Raw genomic sequence first — 20822 nt, forward strand, 5'->3', positions numbered from 1 at the left:
CCCCATTTACATTGATCCTCCTGCCCCTAATTTCTCATTGCATCATGATTGTCAGCGGTTCCATTGCAGTGGTGAATAACAGAGGTGATGGTGGGCATCTGTCACGTTCTACTCAAACTGACAAATCCACACCATTCACCAGCACTCTGGCCTCTGTATAATTCATTCATAATATGATATCCTCAGGTATCTGAAACCCGAAAGTGGCTGTTGAATTTTGCAAGAAAACTGAGGACTTGGAAAGAAGACGATAGAGTGGTAAACTGTATGTACCGCGCATGGCTTCTCGGAACAAAGAGCCTAAAGGAAAATTAATAAGGTAAATCCTGCTATCTAGGATGAAATTGTTCTGGTTTATTATATGCATACTTCTTGAAGGGGGCTGTGAGTGGTTCTTCCTCTCCCAGGGACATCCCTTCACCAAAATGTCAGGGGTAGCGGAAGTGACATCACACAACCCTTGACCGCTGATGAAATCACAGGAAGTGATGTCATTTGACCCCATCCCGAAGTGATATCACAGGAAGCGATGGAACACGACCTTTCTCCCATTGACAAAACAGGAAGTGGCATCACAGCATTGTACACTACAAATATGGTTACAATATCACTATAATGTGATGTACCTTTCATACCAGAATAGATCGCCATATGTAGCGTTAAGATCAGGGTGTATAGGCCCATATTACCAAATGGCTGTGAATGCAAGCAGACGTCCATGACCAAATGATGATGTGTTATTATATAGCACTTAAGTTTAAGCGCTTTATATAGAAAAAGTATAACCCAATATCATCCAACCTGTGTTGGTACTCATTTATCAACCTCAGAAGGATGAAAGGCTGAGTTGAGGCGTTTAAGAACAGACTCAGTGACTCTCCCCCGGAAGTGTGCCTGAAATAAACCTTTAATGAGTCTAGCAATTATTGTATAGAATTCCAGAAACACATTTGGTATTCCTATTCTTTCTTATTTAGGGTCAGTGCTGAACGTGTTAGACTTGTGGCACTCCTGTTCTTATTTTTCTTCATTTTTTTAAGGGGCCTGAGCAATGAAGCCAGCCATTCCCGAAGTAAAGAGCCACATGGTGCTGGTCACAGCCCAGGAGCTTGCATTACAAAAAACAAAAGTTATTAATTTATTTTTTTAGGTCGCAAGGGAGACCACGGAGGTTGCATGGGAGACCTCGGAGGTTGCAGTTGTGACCCCTGGCGACGCCTAAATGAAGTCCCTGTCCCCTCCCCCTATTTTTCTGAACAAAACGTTTGCTAGATATATTGATCTGAAAGACAACTTAGGTGTTGCCTGGCAATCCCTGATGAATTTGAATGCATTTTATGTCAAGATGAATCTGTACCTTGTAATACTGTCCATACTCGTGATCCATGTGTACTGACTTAAATTGTGTTACATTGTTTTTAAAGTGTATTTTTTTCGGTCTCCTTTGATGGATTTGTGCCAAATAAAGGCTTCTCTGCTTCCAGGTCTACTTGTGCCTCATTCTGAGTTTTCTACACCCCTTTTCTCACCCAGTCACCATTCTGATACTTGCTAATGGTGATCACCCATGTGTGAAGCCTTACTGATCACGGTGCATCAATACTACTTTTGTGCTTGTACTCATAATCTCTGCGGGCAAATTCTTGGCCTCTATCGATGAGCAGTAGTGAGCAATATGATCCCCACTGTGTTGGGGTCTTGGATTGGTTTCAGGAAGTCCTTCCTGCAGCACAAGATCGGTCTTCCATGCTTGCTCTAATCTGTGGGCCAAAACTGCCATAAACATTTTATCAAATTCTATTCAGATTTGAGTTGCCATAGGTGCTTTCCCAGCACTTGGATACGTATACTTCCACCACACCCCCTCCTATTGGGATTGTTTGGAATACAAACTTGGAAAGTTGAAAGTTTGATCTCATCTAGGCTCTTAATCTGATCATTCATGTCCATACCCCTCCCCGCAATGCATGGACATTCGTATTCCCATCTTCAGTTTCTATTCACCAGGCTAGAGCTCGACCTGCTTACTCTCATTGTGCATACCACCTGGCTAGCACAGTATGCATTCATTATTTCCCTGGCAGTTAATGGCATTACAATTTGAGATCGGGCATCTTCAATTTCCTTCAACTTCCCTTCTTACTGTGTAAATTTTCTGCTGAGCTGATAGTTTTCAAAATTCCCACACGTTCCCTTATAAACGTCTTGGATGGATCCCATTTTTTTACCATTGCTACCTTCCATGTTATGTATAGAATTTATAAAGAGCACACACACCTAGGTGGGAAGCAACGGAGCGCTGTACGTAAATGACCTACCTAGGGGATTAGAAGTAAGGGTTATGGGGTAGTAGTGGAGCTAGGATGGATAAGGGAACCAATTACGTCCCATGTGGACATCAGACCAGTTCTATTGCCTTGCCTATAGTGATTGGTTCTGTTAAGGAGCTGGGTGTTGATTGCATCACCCACAGCCCCAGAACTTCTTACTGTTGTGTTCCAGCTGCTGAGAACTGAAGTAGTCTGCACGTTTTTTGGGTTGAATTTCACACTCCATTGTTCGACCAAATTAATTCATCACCCAGTCTGTCGCACAGTACGTTGTGCACAAAGGACCAAAAAGTGCGTTGACTTGTGTCGTGATGCAAGGCACGTCTTAGATCTATTAGCACTTACAACTGTAGTATTACTGCTGTCTCAAAATCGTCTTGTGTCCAAAATATGCTTAGTTTCCTGCTATGATTCCAGTGCAGTCCAATGCCTTATGACCTAACCAAAACCTCTGATTATGGGGAGCTGGTATTCAGACAATATGCATTTTATAATGAGCATTTCCTCCCTTCCACCCATCCCTATACCAGCACCGTTCTTTTTATTTAGTGCATATAGTTAATACAAACCATTTGCACAGTTGATTATTTACAAAATAAAATTCAAGCAACATTTCAGCAGTATAACAATTTTGAAATACTCATATAAACTAAACTTTTACTACTGCCTTCAATTAAGTTAAGATTAGCATGTGCAATTAAAACATTTAAAAAGAGGAAGAAAAGGAACAAATGGCACGCAAAGCTTCTTTCCACACATGGTATGCCGCTGAGGAGTAAACGATGGCTTCAGCCCCAAACATCATACTCCAAAATTGTTCACCCTGAATAGAACTAATATCGTAAACGAGCTCACTGTAGCTACTAATGTAACCATTTTTGAGAAGGGGGTGTGAACTAAGTAAATGACGGGCAGTTTCAAGCCCCAATACACAGATACAGCAAGTCCTATCTTTACGTGCCAATTTGGTCCAACACCCTCTATGTTCTCTGGACGGGAGAATATTAAAACACAAGTATGTGATAAATCAGTGAATATTATACAAGCATATTACAGTCAAATAAGTAGGTAAATGATTACGATGGAATTTCTGGGTGCTATAGATTTCAGATTCCCTTTTGTTTAAGTAATGTTGGATATAAAATCAAAATCACTACCTTTGTTCCTTGTGCTAAAAATTGGTTAGTGCCAATCTGTTGGTAAAATCTTGCAAGATAACTAATATTGTTCGCACTGAGGGGCATATATATATATGAGAGAGATGGAGATATAGATCCAATTTTAGTGCTGCATTGTCAGTTACATGAACCTGTTCCAAAATGGCTGACCGTATTTCCAACAGAACAGCCAGTAAGTCACCTTTTCACTGTTGTCATTAGACTTCTATGTGTTTAAATTTTGGCTCCAACCATTTGGAGGAGTTGCTGTGAGCAAGCCACAGGAGTGTGGTGAAACGCGTCAGCAAGCCTCCTTTTCCTTGGAAAACCTTCTGTTTTTAAAAACCGCTATTATGAAATAAATTATTTTTCTATTTTCGTATGCAATTGTGCAGTGTGGTTTTTCTTCTTGGAATTCCAAAGTTTACTGGCGGCAATTGGATCCGCGATCTGGAACTACTACAGCAGAAGGGAGTGCAGCTCCATATAAGTAAGGCTTCACCACCCCACCTTAAACATATATTCACGCCGAGGATATCGCAGCGTGGGTCAGCACCGGCGAGAAATTCTTTTCAAGCGCTCGGAAGCGTTCAGATGTTCCAATACGCCGCGAGGCGCAAAAACGCTTCCTGGTAGCAGCGAGGAACAGACACACCAAGGATTTCCTTTCCTGTTTTACCCACAACACACAGTGAATTTGGAGCCTGCCGCCTGAGCAGGTGGAGACTGACAGCGTCGGAGGACACCGCTGGAAAACACAGCGGGGGTAAGCGTTTCCATTCTTTGTGTTGAAAAGCGCAAAGGCTTGGGTAAACAATCGTGTGCCTTCCCCTTTACCTCGCCTCACTGCACAGATATTTTCTCAGTGCTATTAAGTGACTTACACACGCGCGTGTGTTTGCTGGACTGGCCATTACACACAGAGTGTTGTGTATTTTGGAACTGTGACAGTGCATTAAATAATTTATGGCTTCCCAAGTGAATTTATAGGCTGAAAGAAGAGAACAGGCAGCCAGCCTTTTTAATTAAACCCTGTCTTCCACTAAAGAGAAGGAGATAGGAGGGACAGAGAAGATAAAGGAAAACAATGAAATTACAATACTAAAGGAATTGGAAAAACTACGCAAGAAAGAAACAAGCAAATGGTGGGAAGAACACTCCCTACAGAATTATCTGGATGTGGGGAGGATTCCACGAGGCCTAAGAATCTTCACAATACCATCCTTGGAGGAACAAGATCCTATCGTGTTGAGAGAATGGGGAGCTGCTTTGGACCAATGTTCCAAAACTTTTCTGCGCATTCTGGTGAAATATGCTGGAAGCGACCGTATGAAAGCCCTTGAAGAAATAGGGAAATTGGAAGAAAAACTAAAGAACTTTAAGGAGAGCGAAGAAGGTACGAAACTAAAAATAAACATCAATAACGTTCTGAAATTATATGAAGAAGACATCAAGCTGAGGAAACAACGAAAGTTCTTATGAGACAAAGGTGATTATGAAGAAGGTCGAGTGTACACCTTTGCACACCGCTTTGATCATATGAGACAAAAAGCAAAGGAAACGGCTGCTCCATTAGGGTCAGAAAATGTAGCAAACCAAGAATCAACAACCGATAATTCCAAATCGGACATCACGGAAAATGAAGACGAAGAACCTAGAGTGCGCCTCAATTTTTTTAGAGGAGATGTGGCTGTTAAGTCAGTATGGTCGCTCAAACAACAAAAAAAAACACGAGGAGGAGGCAGAGGATCAACAAGTTAAAACAACAACCCTGCGCCGAGATCACTGCACTCTGGCAAATGAGTGATAATATCAAGCAAAGCCTCAACGAGCAACAAATTGTCAATTTATCTGATCATGTCTTGACCCCAGAAGAGAGCAAGGTTTTGAAGCTGGTCTAAACTTTTGTCCACTGGCGGACTACGATTATGTACAGACAAGATTGGATCTGGACAGTTTTGTACGCAAACTACGTTTCAAAAAGTTTTTTGCAACCAACACACACAAAAAGAAACCTAAAACTACGCTGAAGGGTCAGACAGATATCATCATAGCTGACATGAATACTCTTGCTACTTTGGTCACTCTACAACATGAAAGTGACCCAGTCTTGGAAGATGTATCTACAATCTCAGAAACTAACAGTTTAGAAACATTAGGAATCTGTACAGATTGGCCATCCAAAAGTAAACTTGCATGCAAGTCAAAATTTAACCCATTGAGTGCTCAAAACATTAACATCGAAGCATTCTCCAATGTCGTGATTGATGACCTGAAACAAGAAAGAAGAAAAAACATACAAAGAGCAATCTTCCTTGGAAACAACAAAAGGCCCTATCCGACATTTGTAAAATGGATGAGTATATAGTGAAACAAGCGGATAAAGGTTGCAATATTGTTTTAATGAACAAAAAAGATTACGTAAAAGAAGTGTACAGGCAGCTTAATGACATCAAATGCTATGAAAGACTCACAAAAAAATCCCATCCAAAATATGGAAAACAAAGTTTGGGACTTTTTAATGAAATGTCAAAATGTGGGCATTTTGGAGGAAGAAATGGTCAAATTCCTCTTTACTAAACACTGTCATCCTGACTATATACTTCCTTCCAAAAGTACACACGCACCCCACTAAACCCCGAGGGAGACCCATAGTGACACTATGTGGTTCACTCCTTGAAAATATGTCCATGTTTGTGGATGAAGTCCTTGGCACCTTTGTCTCCATGCTACCCTCTTACATTAGAGACGCCACAGATTTTCTATGTAAAATCGATGAACTACCCTGAGAGCCAACATATTTGCTGACCACCTTGTATGTGGTGTCTCTTTACACTACAATACAACATGAAGATGGTATAAAGGCGTGTGAAATATTTCTGAAAATCAACTATTTGGAACATACCACCATGATCCTCGAAAGGTTGAGGCTTTGCTTGGAGAACAATTTCTTTCTTTTTAAGAATGAGCTTTTCCATCAAACCCAGGGCACTCCTATGGGGGCAACATTTGCCCCATCATACGCTAATCTCATGATGGGTAACTGGGAAAAATCAGTTATAGATGGAATCTAATGAAATTTTCACTGATAAAATTATCTTATGACTACGCTATATTGACTATTAATTATTTGGAATGGAACAGCACAATCATGGCAAGAATTTGTGAAACTTCTTAACATCAATAATTTAAATCTACAATTCACCGAACACAGTGCACATGATATAGTTGTGGAACACAAGTTGGGGTGTGAACTCCACAGAAAAATTACAGGTGTGAATGTTCCACTACATGCGAACAGTGCTTATCCGAAAAGTCTTTTATGGTCCATTACATATGGCAAATTTATTCACTTAAGAAGAAACTGCCGTCACATTGTTAACTTTAATAAAGCGTGCCAAGTTACAGCTCAAAACTTTTTACATCAAAGATACACGAAAAAAATCGAGAGATCATATTTAAAAGTCCGGGATATGAATAGACAGGACTTGTTGATGACATCTAAATCCACACTAGAGGACAGCACAGAAGATAGTACCATCAGACTAATTCTCACTTTTGGAAGCCACTCATCAAGGATACGGAACATTATCAATAAATATTGGAAAGTTCTGACAGTGGACAATGATCTGGGCAAAGTACTACGGGAACGCCCAGATATAACCTTCCGTAAAAGCACTTCAATCAGAGATCTGGTAGTACAAAGTTACATGGTCTCAGACAACATCAAAAAGGACAGTAATTGGCTCTCCGGGGGCGAAGATGGCTTTTTTAAGTGTAAATGTAAGGTTTGTAAATATGCTTTTACTGTAACAGCTAAACTCACCCCATACTTAAAACACCCATGCAAATTAAGGGTAAAATCAGTTGAGTCTGAGCTAGTTGTCTGTCCTCACATGCCCATGCCTTAAATGGTATGTGGGCAGCAGAAGGTGTAAGTTTAAGGTTTGGATTTTACAACACATCAGAGCCATCATCAATAAAGATCAAGCATATCCCATGGTGATGCACTTTTCTGAGTTTCACGATGGTAATCCTAAGACTCTTACATTTTTTGGTATCTACAGGGTTGACATCGGCCCACGAGGAGGTGACAGTGAAAAACAATTGAGACAGGAAGAGACAAAATATATAATTGATTTTGAAAGTAAATACCCCAATGACCATATCATAGACTAGGAATTATACATGTTTTGGGAGTCTAGATCATCTTGTCCTTCCTGCCTATGTCTATATTTCCGCATTGTTTATATTTCCGACTGTTAGGTTTTTTCTTGATACCTCGCATCTAGCTCTGGTAGAAAAACGATAAGCCTATTGTTTCCTAGATTATTTAATTGATTTGTATATCTCTCTCTCGAATCCTGTCTTCTATTCTATTCTGTTTTCCCATTTTTTTGACAATACTCTTGTACAGGGTTTCTGATTTTACTATACCCTTCTTTTCTCTTTTTTTATATAATTCTTTACACATTAATTTTTTCTTGACTTACACGGACACTGGAATTGGTAATTCATGATCTGAAGTTTTGCTGTCTTATGTAGAAAGCACATTAGATCAAATAGCCATTATTATGGAACAAACAGGACACATAGTGGCAGGCCTCGTAATTTCTTAGAATTGGTTAAGAACACGTTACATGTATTTAATATAATTGATTAAGGCATTAGCACTTTATTATTAAATATCATTAATACATGCTTTTGAGAAACATGAAATATCTTTTCTTATTTTTTTCATGTGCACTATGCATTTATACCTTGCTTGAATATTCGTTTATATGCAGTCTAAAGAAGAATTTGGTTATTTTTTGTTATTAATGATCAAGGCTTTCGCACTTTATCATTGTTTATCACCGGCATGTATTTGTGAGCAGCGTGAAACATTTCAGTACTTTCTCCTTTGAATGCAATATGCATTCATAATCTGCATGAGCACGTGTTTTCATACAGTACAAAGGAGAATTTATTGTTAATTTAGTAATATTGAGATTCCACTATGTTTGTAAATTATTTTTACCTGAGTAACCTTACAACATCTGTGATGAGGCTTTGCCTATTACCATATTGTAAATATCCAATTTCAGTGCTGCATTGTCAGTTACATGAACCTGTTCCAAAATGGCTGACCGTATTTCCAACAGCCAGTAAGTCACCTTTTCACTGTTTGTCATTTTACTTCTATGTGTTTCAATTTTGGCTCCAACCATTTGGAGGAGTTACTGTGAGCAAGCCACAGGAGTGTGGTGAAACGTGTCAGCAAGCCTCCTTTTCCTTGGAAAGCCTTCCGTTTTTAAAAACCGCTATTAAATTATTTTTTTATTTTCATACCAAGCTCACAACCAGAACCAAGGAGGGCACTGGGAGGATGGAGCGCAACAGTTTTCCTTGAATCTTTTCTACCCACCTTAGCATAGGCTCATGAAGGAGCCCCAAGTCATAAATAATCCCTGATAAAATACTAGTGCGATAAATGGAGACTAGCCCCTCAATATTACATCCATCTTTTTATGGATAAAACGTTTAAAAACCAACCATTTTTTCCATGTTTTGGTCTTCACAAAATCACCATAGAAATGAGTCTGTTTATTAGTAATGGGGCACCCAAGCAAATGTAGCTATCAACCATTTCTAGAGAGGAGCCATCAAGAGTCCAAACACATTTATTTTGTTTGGAATTCTTGACAAATACCATAATTTTTGGTTTTTGAACTATGATTTTAAGAACATTTGCCTCAGCATAAGCTGTTAGGAGTCCAATGACCACTGCAATCCGATGGGGATTTTATCAAGCAGAATGGTATCATCTGTATACCCTAACCAAGAAACCGGGACTCGATCAATGTGGGGTGGGAAGTTGTGTAGATTCATTTGTCAAGCCCATATCACAAACCTAGAAGTTAAAGCAGGGGGCAGTGGCGCATCCTTGTTTAAGACCTATATTAGTAATAATACCATCTGTAAATTCACCGAACTGATTCACTCGCACCACTACTGATGTGTTCGAATACAGAGGGATCAAAAAATACAGCAGTGTGGGAATCCATTCCCCATTTACCCAGTTTGGACCAGAGTAAAGGGCGGCACATAGTATCGAAGGCTTTGGTGAAATCCACAAAGCAAATGTATAGGTTGCCTGCAGTAGCACTACAATACGGGGACACAAAAGTATGTAGTGAACTTAGATTGTGGAATGTACTGTGTCCCTTCCGAAATCCAGTTTGAAACGGAGAGAGTAAATTACATAATAGGGCCCACTTGGAAAGTTTCTTTGGGAGGATAGTTGAGAAAATCTTCTAACTAATAGCTAGCATAGTTAGTAATCCTACAGTCAAAGGGATTAGCCTGATCTCCCTTCTTATCGATATGTATAAATATTGATTTCCTCCATCTTTCAGGAATCCACCCTGTTTTCAATATCCTTGCAAGCAATCTTTCCGGTACAAAGGACCAAAACTGATTATTATCCTTGTATATAATGTTGGACAGCATATCCGGGCCAGGTCCACGAGAGCCATTCATCTAATCATTTAAATACCTTCCACTTTGAATCCAGCCATGAAATCAGCAGTAAGAATGTAGGAAATGCGTTTCTCTATATTCTAGGGATTAACGAAAGGTTTTGAAATAGCTGCACACCATGTCTGCATGTTGATGAGATTAGGTTCTAATTCACGTTGGTCATTAAAGAATGTTTTAACCATGGGCCCAGAACTTTATCATTACTCCAAAGGAGTCTGAATATGAGCTTCCAATCACCCCAACTAATAGAGGATTTATAATTACGCTGCTAGTTTGTATATTTCGTCGAAGTGGGCTAACAATCTTTTTCTCTTGTGTGATCTATATATAAATTCTCTTGATAGCAGTACATTGCTTGCTATTAACTTTTTTGGCATGGTGAATGACAAACATCAAAGTTGTTGGTATGGTCTGGTCTCGAAGAGGAAGTTTGATGGCGTAGATTCAATCTACTGGTCAACATGGACATAACTTTTGAGATCTCAATTCTGTCCATGGAGCCATGATGATTCTCATTTTGTTATATTGTCTTCAACAAAAGAACCTCTTGCACCATAGTTAAATGAATAAAAATGCCTGGTTCTACTGTTATATGCGAAACGTCTAATGTTCCTTTTTTATTAGATGTCTTTCTTGTGTCTTTGCAAATTAGAGTGAGCCTTTCATTGTTTGATGCTATAGCAAAGTCCCCTGACGTTTCAGGTCTTTGCTGGCACACTGTTTTTGAATACTACATAGAAATGTGACAGGATCCTCCCCCTCCCGCCCCATAGACTCACTGCTAGATTTGCACATCTTGTCTATACCCGTACACATTGCGTGTTTTGTAGTCCTTGTCAGTACTTGCCACTCAGGTGCCATCTGAACCTTTCCCACTTAACTCCCCCTTAAGCCACCTCCTTCCACCCCAGCTGCTTCCCCAACCTGCATGTGCATCAACCGCATCACCACCCTCCTCACTTACGTTGTCCTGGTGATGTTCCACAACTTTGTCCTTGTTGCAGTACTGCAGTCTTGCCCAATCACTTCAATGAGAGGTGTTGCATATTGCTGAAACCCCTGCACGCTCCCTAACAACAATTACATTTCAGACATGTCTCAGTGAAAGCAGTCAATCACTGGCACATATATTCAGACGTCTGCTTATAGATTTCAGTGTTTCACCAACCTTCCACCATCTGGTACTTCATCTGAAGCTCTTCTCTCAGTGCTGTAATTGATTGTTCCTACACGTTGCACATTGCATGTGTAATCCTGTTTTGTGGTACCTTCAATCTGATCCTGGATACAAACCCAGTTAGTTTCCAAGTATCACCAAGCCTCATTCCGTGCCATTACATTTTTACACACTGCATATACAATTCCAATGCATACTACCACATCATAGCTTAAATGTCGTTCAGTAGTGGGTAGGTCTTCAGTTGATAGCCCCAGGGTGCCTCAATCTTCTTTCCAGGAATACATTGGCACAACAGTAAGGTCAAGGAAACCAGTGATGCAGAATTCCCAAGCCTGTCTTCTCCAATGTGGTATTGGCCGACGACAAATCTTTTTAGTGCTGTCTTTGGAGAAAGACAATGTATTGTGAATCTTTTTGTGATGTGGGACTTAGACTTTCAACAGGAAATATTACTACCTCGATTTCTGAAGAACACATTTCTGTCTCTTTTGTGATCCTTCTTAAATGGCCAGATGCAGAACTGCATATTTAATCTTTGTGCAGCTTGAATTAGCTTCGATTCATCTGAGATGCACCAGTCAAATCTGAGCAAATGCTTATTTTCACCCACTTATTAGTGACCTTTCATGTTGCCGCGCACCTCTCAAGATGCTTTTTTCGGTCTTTGTAATTTTGAAGTTTAGCATTTGTTTGACTCGAAGGTTTGGACAGGGGGCTCGGCCCAGCACACTCTGCACCATTACCATAAAGTGGTCGAGTAGGGTTGCCAGGGTAGTTTTTCCCCTATAAACCTCCACTAACCATTACATAGCATCTACCGATGCAATATCTGTGACCCCAGCAAAGTAAATATTGCCCTGCATGGATATCCTCTCTTGGTCCTCAATCCCTGCCTCCTGCATTCTCCTGTTCATGGCCATCCCTTCAATCATGTACATTTTTGATATGATGACTAATTTAAAGAATATAGTCGTTTGTGTGTGTTTAGAGGTGGAGATAGTTTAAATGAAAAATCATATAACAACATTTTGAACTTTATGGAATGAAATGTTATATTGGATGGTCTTGCTGCACATTTGTATATTTTGATCAATGTATATTTGTAAAGTATGACATTTTGTGTAGAAAATGATTCATGTCAGACTGGTTTTAGTAGTTTCTTTAATTAAATGTGTATTTTGATACTACACATGGTTTAGCCAGTTTCTGATATGTATGCAATTCGGTTAGCTGTTTTACCTATGTATGACACCCTTAATTTACGTTTTTGCTAAGTCCAGAACACACAGGGAAATCATTTCCCGGGTGCCCCTATTCCCACCCCCATACTAGATTTGATGTTCTTTTTATTTAACTTGGACATTTTTTAAATGCACTGTTTAATGGATACAGTTGTACATCTTAAATATACACTTTTTGGTTAGAAGTATTTACATGTGGAAAGTATTTAATTTGTATCTATCCAAAGTACATAAAGATATCAGTTATTAGTGCAAGTTTCCTTAGAGTAATCCGATATTAATGCTAGACAGGACCAGAAAGCAGATGGAAGACATGGCTGGAGTCGGTGAGACCGCATTAGTAGTCGGATCTCTCGTGATTGAGACAAAACCCTTATAATATGGACTGGTTGGTCTGGAGAGCAAATGGCATTTTACTATAGCGAAAGTAAACAGTGGTTGTCATACTGGTGAAGCTGTGTTCCTGTGTTAGGCGCGTTTACATAATTGCAAGCTTGTACTCTTATAGTCTGTGTGCATTTATTTATCTCCTTTTATTCAGAGGCTTTTTCAATGCGAAAACCATACACTTTGATTTTCGCTTTCTGCTAATCGCAATAATTATATAGTCCAGTATTGTCACAATTCTAAGAGTAATTAAATTTGAGTTTGGGGTGAGGCAGTTTTTACTATAGTGATGTTGCATATCTTTCTCCAGCATTCTATTATAGGGCAACTACATTTTCATACCTGAGCTAATGTTGGACCTGTTTAAGGAAGGTGGATCACTTGAATTGAGGCAGATGACCAGGTTTATGCCAAGTTACTTTTTGGTATCCTCCCACTGGTATGCATACTGTTGGCTGAAAGTCTGAAAAGTTGAGCCTCATTAATTTATTGTAACTAATAGAGAAGCCTGACATTCTCTCAACTGCTGTTTTTGAGGACTAGTAGGACTCTGTCCATATGATCAGTCGGTGACACTTCATTTCAAATGAACTCCCCTACCCTCATACCCAGTTAAAAGTAAATCCTCCCAATGGAGAATATGGGGATGGGTGATGGCAGAGGGCAGGGCCTTTGGGGGTACCTCCTGCCCCAAATTGGCCATTATCCTGACCGTTGAAGGCTGCACCAAATAGTCCTTAAATGCTGCCTTTCTGATATGCGGCCTCCAACGGGGGTAACTTGGACTTCAAACCTAAATGCCTTTACTTTCATTCCAAAGCCCCACCTCAGCAGCTGGGAGGCCCGGCCTGTTAACGTCCATGTGCAGGGATATGTGTAAAAATTGAACAAACATTTTTATGGTGCTAAAAAAAAAAAAAGCTCCGGCCCATCTCGTAGTACGGAATGTCTCAGAAGTATGGAGGCAAGGGGGACTCCCGACAACGAGTAAAGCAGACGCTACGGTTTCATCGCTATGTTTTAAGAGTATAGTCTGGACATTATAGCATGCAACTGTTTTTATACAGACTACCTTTTGACCTATCCAGAAGGCCAAAATGACTACTTATCTAATCGTTTGAATGGGCAACTAAGTAGAAATGGTTTTCATGCAAAATCTATCCATTTAAGAACCGAGATTCAAATCCTTTAACTGCAGTGCAATTTTTCTGGTTAGGAGATACTTCTCTATAGCTATCGGACTCTGGGCTGTTCGACTCTGACTGCTTAAAAATGCCATTTGACGTATGAGGAGGGAGATGTAAATTAAGGCAGTGTTTGTTTCAAGTAATATTATTTTTTTTAAACATTGCACCTGTCTCACTTTCATTTATAAATTATACTACCAAGGAATTCCATCAGTCACATAAGTGATTTAATTAATGATGTTCTGGGAAGTCCGTTCACCTAAACCAAGCTTCAAAATGTAGCCTGCTTAAGCTGTTATGAGAGTTGGTAAATGTGACTGCTTATTTTGAGGCTCAGAGCCAAGTAGAGCCCCTCAAAATGTGAATACATTTAAAAAAAAAGTTTGAACTTTTTCCCAGTACCCACCTTATATCATGCTTGAACATTTTTAGGGGTGATGCGTAGACCTGGATACCTGGGATTACAGTTAACTGCCTTTTCTAGCTGTGACAGTCTCCTCTTTAGAACTCGTGGCAGTTTAAAGCTTGTGCTTGTCATGCCATTTATATTGGAGTGAAGGAAGTTGTGGTTCGCAATCGTTCCATGGTCCCTTGCATCCTTTTTTGTAAATGTTATTTCTTGCTCCTACATTTTTTCTCTACTATTCCACCTCCTTTACCTGTAGTGTTGAATATTCCGTATTCATGCATATGCCATGATGTCCGTCCAGGTGAGTCAGAAAAGCAATGCAGCAGTAAGGTAGCTTAAAATGTATTTTGCTTGTTGGTAATTTAGTTCAGCAATCTACTGCTTACCCTACATATAAATTATTTGTAAGGTTGGTGTGTGTATGCAAGAAAACACGACTGCCTTAATGTTAGTTTTCCAGAAGTACTGTAAATCTTTCTGTTGTGAGAATGTATTGGAAGATCATTTACTCTCTTCATGTTACCCACCGCTTCCCCGCTCCTTCATACTTCTCTTTCTAGACTGTAACTCTACGGATACAGTTATGTCGCAAGATTCCCAGCAAGGTCCACACTCCTTGACCCCTTCCGGTGTGTCCATGCCCAGGTCTTCCACGCCATCACACAGTTTGACATTGGTTCCAGAGTCTGCAACTGTTCAGAAAACACAATCCAAAGTGGTGTATGTCTTTTCTACCGAGATGGCTAACAAGTGAGTACAAACTGTTTCTTTTTTGTTAGTGTATTGTACTTGGCCACCCACGACTTCCAAAACAAATGGCTTTGTGGTGGTTGCTCAATTTTAATGCAAACTTTGTGAATGGTTTGTGATGGATATCACAAAGTGCATTTGTAGTAGAAAAAAAAACAATCGAGCAGAATTAAAGGAGTAGATTTGTGTAAAGGTGTTGGGTTATTAAAATATTTTCGGGAGTTTTTGAATGAGACCGTTATTTCAGAGGAAATGTTTATTCTGCAATACATGGCCAGTCTTCAGCAGCTACAGTTTTAGATTTACAATTTATAGATTTACAATTTCACCTTTCACTACTTTAACTACCTTTCACTACTTCCAACTAAGGATGAACTCCTGCAGAGAGTCATGGTTATCGTCAAATAGCTTAAGATCGCCACCAGAAAGGCCACTAATCTAGACTGATGGTCTTGCCTTTATGGCAACAGTTATATTCTGTATCCCTCAGGAAAAGGTTGCCAAAACTTCTGTTTTATTTATAAAGGATTACTCATGTTAATGCCTTTAGCTGGAGAACTAAGACAAGATGTCTTGGAAAGTCTTCCACTCTTAATTTATTGGAGCAAATCATCGGATTGATAGAGAAAAACAACTAATGGCAGAAGTCCATCCCTCTGACATGGATGCTTACAGAGGCTTTTTGCTCAGAAAAGGAATTTCTCCCACATTCTGTACACTGCAATGGTTTTCTAATGACCGCAAGCCCATAATGTGATTCAAACTATTTTTTGCAGCCACCATAGACACAATGTGCAATAAGTATTTGTTTATTTTAAGGAACAAGGAGTAAGACTCGGACACAAGGGTATTGTGGTGGTTGGCTAAGACCTTTAAAGTAAAAAGAGGGTTTGAGAGTCCTATCTTGCCCTAACTCTGAGTAGTTTCCCTGCCTCAACGAAACTAAAGGGTGTCTGTCAAACTGTCCAAAGTAAAGTTCTCCTACCTTGGCCCTTACATGCTAAACTCAAGATAAATGGAATACTCCTACGTCCCGTCCCCTTTCCTCCATACTTATGGGGCATCTCTCTGTCCTGTGGGACGGGACCAGAGCACTTTGTAAAAAGCATCCAAAAAGTTTTTTCAAAAATGTCTCCCTCTCTTTCTGCGCGGGGCCTGGCACGTGGCCGTAAGCCCGCCCACATTGGCTCCGCCCCGCGCATCGCCCATCAGTCCTTTTCTCCGCTCATTCGGGACTGGACGCACTAGCATCCTCAAAAGGTTTTCTTCCCTTTTTCCTCTCTGGCTCTCGCTAGCGATCGTGTACTAGTCTGTCTGTCGTTCAAACTAGATTTTCCAGACTGTTCAGCGTGTCGGCGTCGTTTCACGAGGGCGGATCCCCATCCTCTTTGCTTAGAGTGCTTGGGTCCGGATCACCGTTGGGATTCCTGTTTTTACTGCGACTCCCTTTCGGTCCGGGCACTTCAACGTTGGTTGGAGCGGTGGGAGGTGGTGTTCTGACGAACTCCTCCTTCACATTTTCAGGCATTCATTGACGAGAAGAAAAAACACCCAGTAAGTTCTTTACTTTTCAGAGCACCCCGGCCGGGGGATACCTTTCCAGGTTCCTCTCGGGCCGGGAGGGGCGTTGATCGCTCTGTCACCGGGGTTCGCCCTGAGGTGCCAGTTGGGCCTAATAATTGTACCAGAGTTTTCTCAGAGGGTCTCCGTAAGGGGCCTTTGGATACCGAAGCACGCTACGAGGCCCGTCCTTTGGGGGCTGTTTGTAGACCCAGTTCTACTGAGTCGTGGGATACCAGAGCTCGCTCTGAGGCCCCTCTGTCGGCTTCCCTCAAAAATAAGACCGGCGTGCGCCCCGAGGCCTTGTTGGGGCTCGCTGTTATCGAACGTATGTTCGAGGCCCGCGCGGATAAGGCTGTCACCGGACGTGGGTCCAAGGTCCCTCTTTCAAAGGCTAAAGTTACCAACATTTCTGAGAGGCCTGGCAAGGCCTTACCAGTGAAGGCTGTTTCTCACCATTCCCGTTCTTGCAGAGACACCAGATCTGTTGAGGGGGCAAAGAAGGAAAGCTCTTCTTTTACCAGCAAGGCTGAGGTCCTTCCTGGGAAGGCTGATTTGGCGGTTGGAATGTCGCAGAAACATTCCAGGCCTCACAGTACCGGCTCTGACGAGGTTCCTTGTGTTAAGGCTAAAGTTAAGACCACTGATCCATCGACGAGGACCCCTTGTTAGGGAGAATTCTCTCTTTAGGCTGAATTTCCTAACCTAGTGAGTCCCCCAGCAGCTTTGCTGGATTTCTGGAGTTTGTTTTTTTTTCTCCTGCCAAGAGTGAGACTCTTTCCCCCACTCCTGGGCATGATTTATGTTGTTCCTTTGACTGTTAATGTGTTTTATGGGCTATGGGGTCCTTTACCCCATAGGGTCTCATGTGTTTTTCCTATGTGTGTTACACAGCACCCTCCGTGCAGTGACACAGGGGTGTCATAGTGACACCCCACCATAGACTCCATACCCTGGGACTGACTACCGTCTCCCAGGGCATGTAAAGTCACCATTGGCTATACCAGTTCCAAATTATTAACAGGAACCGGTACAAACCATCATATTGTGGACGTACTGGTCGGGGCAATTTGATTGCCCAGGGGGCCGGTAAGTCGAGGGGGCACGTCTCCGTCCCCCCTGATCGAGTTTTGGCTGGTGGCAGTGGATACTACTTTTTATATTCGACCGCGAATATATCCCTATGGGATTTTCCCATTGTTCGAGGCTACCAACTTTAATTATTTAATTCTCATAGCCTCGAACATACCGCCGGTTTATTTAATATTAATTCGCCGGTTGGTATTTTTTGCCAGGAATCAATTCTAAAATGGCGTTTGTGTTCTCTTCTGTGACTCCAACCCAAGTCGAGCCCTTTGTTCCACTTTTTGGCGGGCTTCTCCACAGAAGCCTCCAAAAGTGGTGCCACTCTGTCTGGGTACCACAAGGGGTGTTGGAGAGGGGGTTTAGGCACCCTGGACTGAGTTACCTTGGTAACTCAAGCCGCACTCTCGTGAGATTGGCCCAAGTGGTGAGACCACTTAGCATGTTTGATTGACAGCTAGGCTGAGTGAATGGGGGTGTGCTGCATAAAAGCAGGGCTTTGGGGACTGGAACTTCAGAAGTCGCCACAGGACCTGAGAATCCGACGAGGGAGAAGCTGAGCCGACCTGCCACGACGACACCACCGGTGGAGCCCTGCGGAACCGACTCACCACTTCCCGAAGACAGAGAAGATCTCCCGGCTGGAGAGGCTTCTTCCCCTGACTGGTGGGCACAACCAGTTTACCTTCTTTTTCTCGCATCCCAGGACGTCTGGTGGTCGAATTGCCTGTGCCAAGCACCCCGGCAACCGGATAGCCACTTACCACTGGACCGCGAATAAAAGGACCGCTCCTTTTACCTGAGAACTCCGCGGCTGGTTTCTTCCCTGGCAGTGCAACGGACTCCTATCTTCCTCCCCGACGAGATCCTCACTTCCCCCGGACGAAGCACCGACTTGCATCTGCTGCCAGGAACAACTGCCCCCGCTGGAGTATTCTCACCACGTGTCCGCCAGGCCTCCCTTTCTAAAGATTGCTACAAGGTAATAATAATCCCTTAACCTTCTGGACTGGGCTGACCGCCTTGACCTTCTAACTGGTCCCTTTCTTTTGGTCCAACTCTTTGTGCACCTTTGCAAGACTCTTGTGCACTTCAACCGTGTGACCTTGGACACATTTCGTTCTGATCCTCTTAAAGTGGATCCGGCCTTCTGAACTCTAACGTCACGGTTTTACTTGCCTTCCTCTCTAGTTGTGTTTTTGTGAAAGTGTTGGGATCTGTTTCAAATTATACTCTGCTTTTCTCTCCCTTTTAAAACAAATTATTAGAGTGCCATCTGCGTTAAGCGCTCACCGCTGTCTGAAAATAAGTGGGGCTTTACTTAAGACTTGTCTAATATTCTTCTAAGGGAGTGTATATCTTTTAGTGACCGTGTTTTTAACTGCTTAAAATTAGTGCCTGTGTTTTTCTAGATGTGGTTTTAAATAAATAATTATATCTCTTTTACACCAAGCTCTGGTCAGTGTTTACTTTTTCTACTGTGTTCTTTTGACCTATTGTGAATACTCTGTATACTGCCTAACTCTTCTTGAGGGAAGTCTGACTGCTCAGCCACAGCTACCAAGTGAATCTGTGTGGTACAGAGTGCTACCAAGTGGGTTTACTGGCAAACACCTGTAGTCTTAAATCTTTTGTAGTGGTCCCAGAGGGAACTGCACAGGTTTCTGCATAACACCCCTGCCTCACTTCCTCACGTGCCACAGTTCCCCTCAGATGAGGACAAAATGGCGCCCGTTCCTGCCATGAACGCGGCGGCCATTTTGGGTGCTACCCCTACAACTACGCCATTGGCCTCAGGTATAGGGCTTGGTCCCTTGGGTGAACAGGGTCCCTTGTGTGGATCCTTATCGGCCAGTTTACGACTGGAACGGTTGGACGCCTCTTCCGCACAATGTTTCGTTGCCTGCAGGGTCGGCACAGTTGATTTATGTGGATACGTCGGTGGAGGGGCCAGTGTGGCACCCGTCCCAGTTACGTCCCTGGATTTTTCCACCTCATGGGAGGCCTCCTCAGGTTCCGAAACAGTCCCCGGAGGACGCCTTTTTCTGTAAATTTCAAACGCTTATGCGTACCGACCCCATGAGGGAGTATTTCAAAGGGCTTTTTAGGGAGATATGTCCGCCCGCGCCTCCGGCTCCACCTGTTCCTCCGGTGGTTCCGCCGGCACCTCCCTTGCCTACAGTGCCTTCCCCGACTCTTCCGCCTTTGCCTCCATTGTCCCCTGTGGACAAGGCAGCGCCTGACACGGCTCAGCTGGATCCTGACCTGTCGGATGACGCGCAAGGCGATCAGGACAACAAGGACCTTCCCCGCTCTATCAGAGCTTTTCATGACCGGGTACTGGACATGATGAACTTCTTAGATGTTCCAGTGCCCGAGGCACCCGCTCCGCAGGAGGGTGTGCTTTCTGGGGCGTTCACCCTGTCTCCCTTGGAGCGTACCGGCCTGTTCTTGCAGAAGGACATTCTGGTCGAGGTCCGCAGAGTCTGGGAAAAGCCACACTCTGGACTTTTTGTCAATAAGAAAATTGACGCGAGATACAGGCTGCATTCTTCGGAAGAGGTGGCCCTGTCGTCCTGTCCGCCCCCCTCCTCCACAGTAGTGGCTGAGGCTACTTTGCAGTCCAGGCCTGCAGCATCCTTTCCACGATGGCTACTCAGGTTCTGAGAAAGGAGGACAAGCTCCTCGACTCCCTCGGGAGGAAAATCTTCGCCAACTCGGCCTTGCAGCTCAGGCAGGCCAACGCTGAATTGATATTAGCGGGAGCTAACATGCATATGTGGAAAGGTCTGTCGGAGTTTGAGGAGTTTATCCCGGTCGAGAAGCTGGAAGACTTTAAAGGAGGCCTATCCGACGCCAAGTTCTTGGCCCAGGATCTCCTGGAGGCTGCGGCTCATCACGTAGACACCTCGGCTCGGGGCCTTCTGCTGGGGGTTGATGCCTCACGGCAGGCGTGACTGCATGCAACTAAATTCCTAAAAGAAGTGTAGGACAAGGTGTTGGACCTTCCGTTCGA

General features: G+C 42.5%; 1 protein-coding gene across 4 annotated transcripts in view; it reads left to right on the forward strand.

Moving 5' to 3' along the window:
- BCL9 (BCL9 transcription coactivator) overlaps positions 1-20822 on the forward strand; it is a 1044334-nt gene that overhangs the window by 974406 nt on the left and 49106 nt on the right. For all 4 annotated transcript variants that reach the window (XM_069635994.1, XM_069635993.1, XM_069635995.1 and 1 more), the window contains one exon: positions 14974-15163. In XM_069635994.1, coding sequence (XP_069492095.1) covers positions 14974-15163 — 190 coding nt within the window. The remainder of the gene's footprint in view (positions 1-14973; positions 15164-20822) is intronic.

Source organism: Ambystoma mexicanum, chromosome 7p, assembly GCF_040938575.1.
Source record: "Ambystoma mexicanum isolate Mex_15411 chromosome 7p, UKY_AmexF1_1, whole genome shotgun sequence".
Taxonomy (NCBI): Eukaryota; Metazoa; Chordata; class Amphibia; order Caudata; family Ambystomatidae; genus Ambystoma; species Ambystoma mexicanum.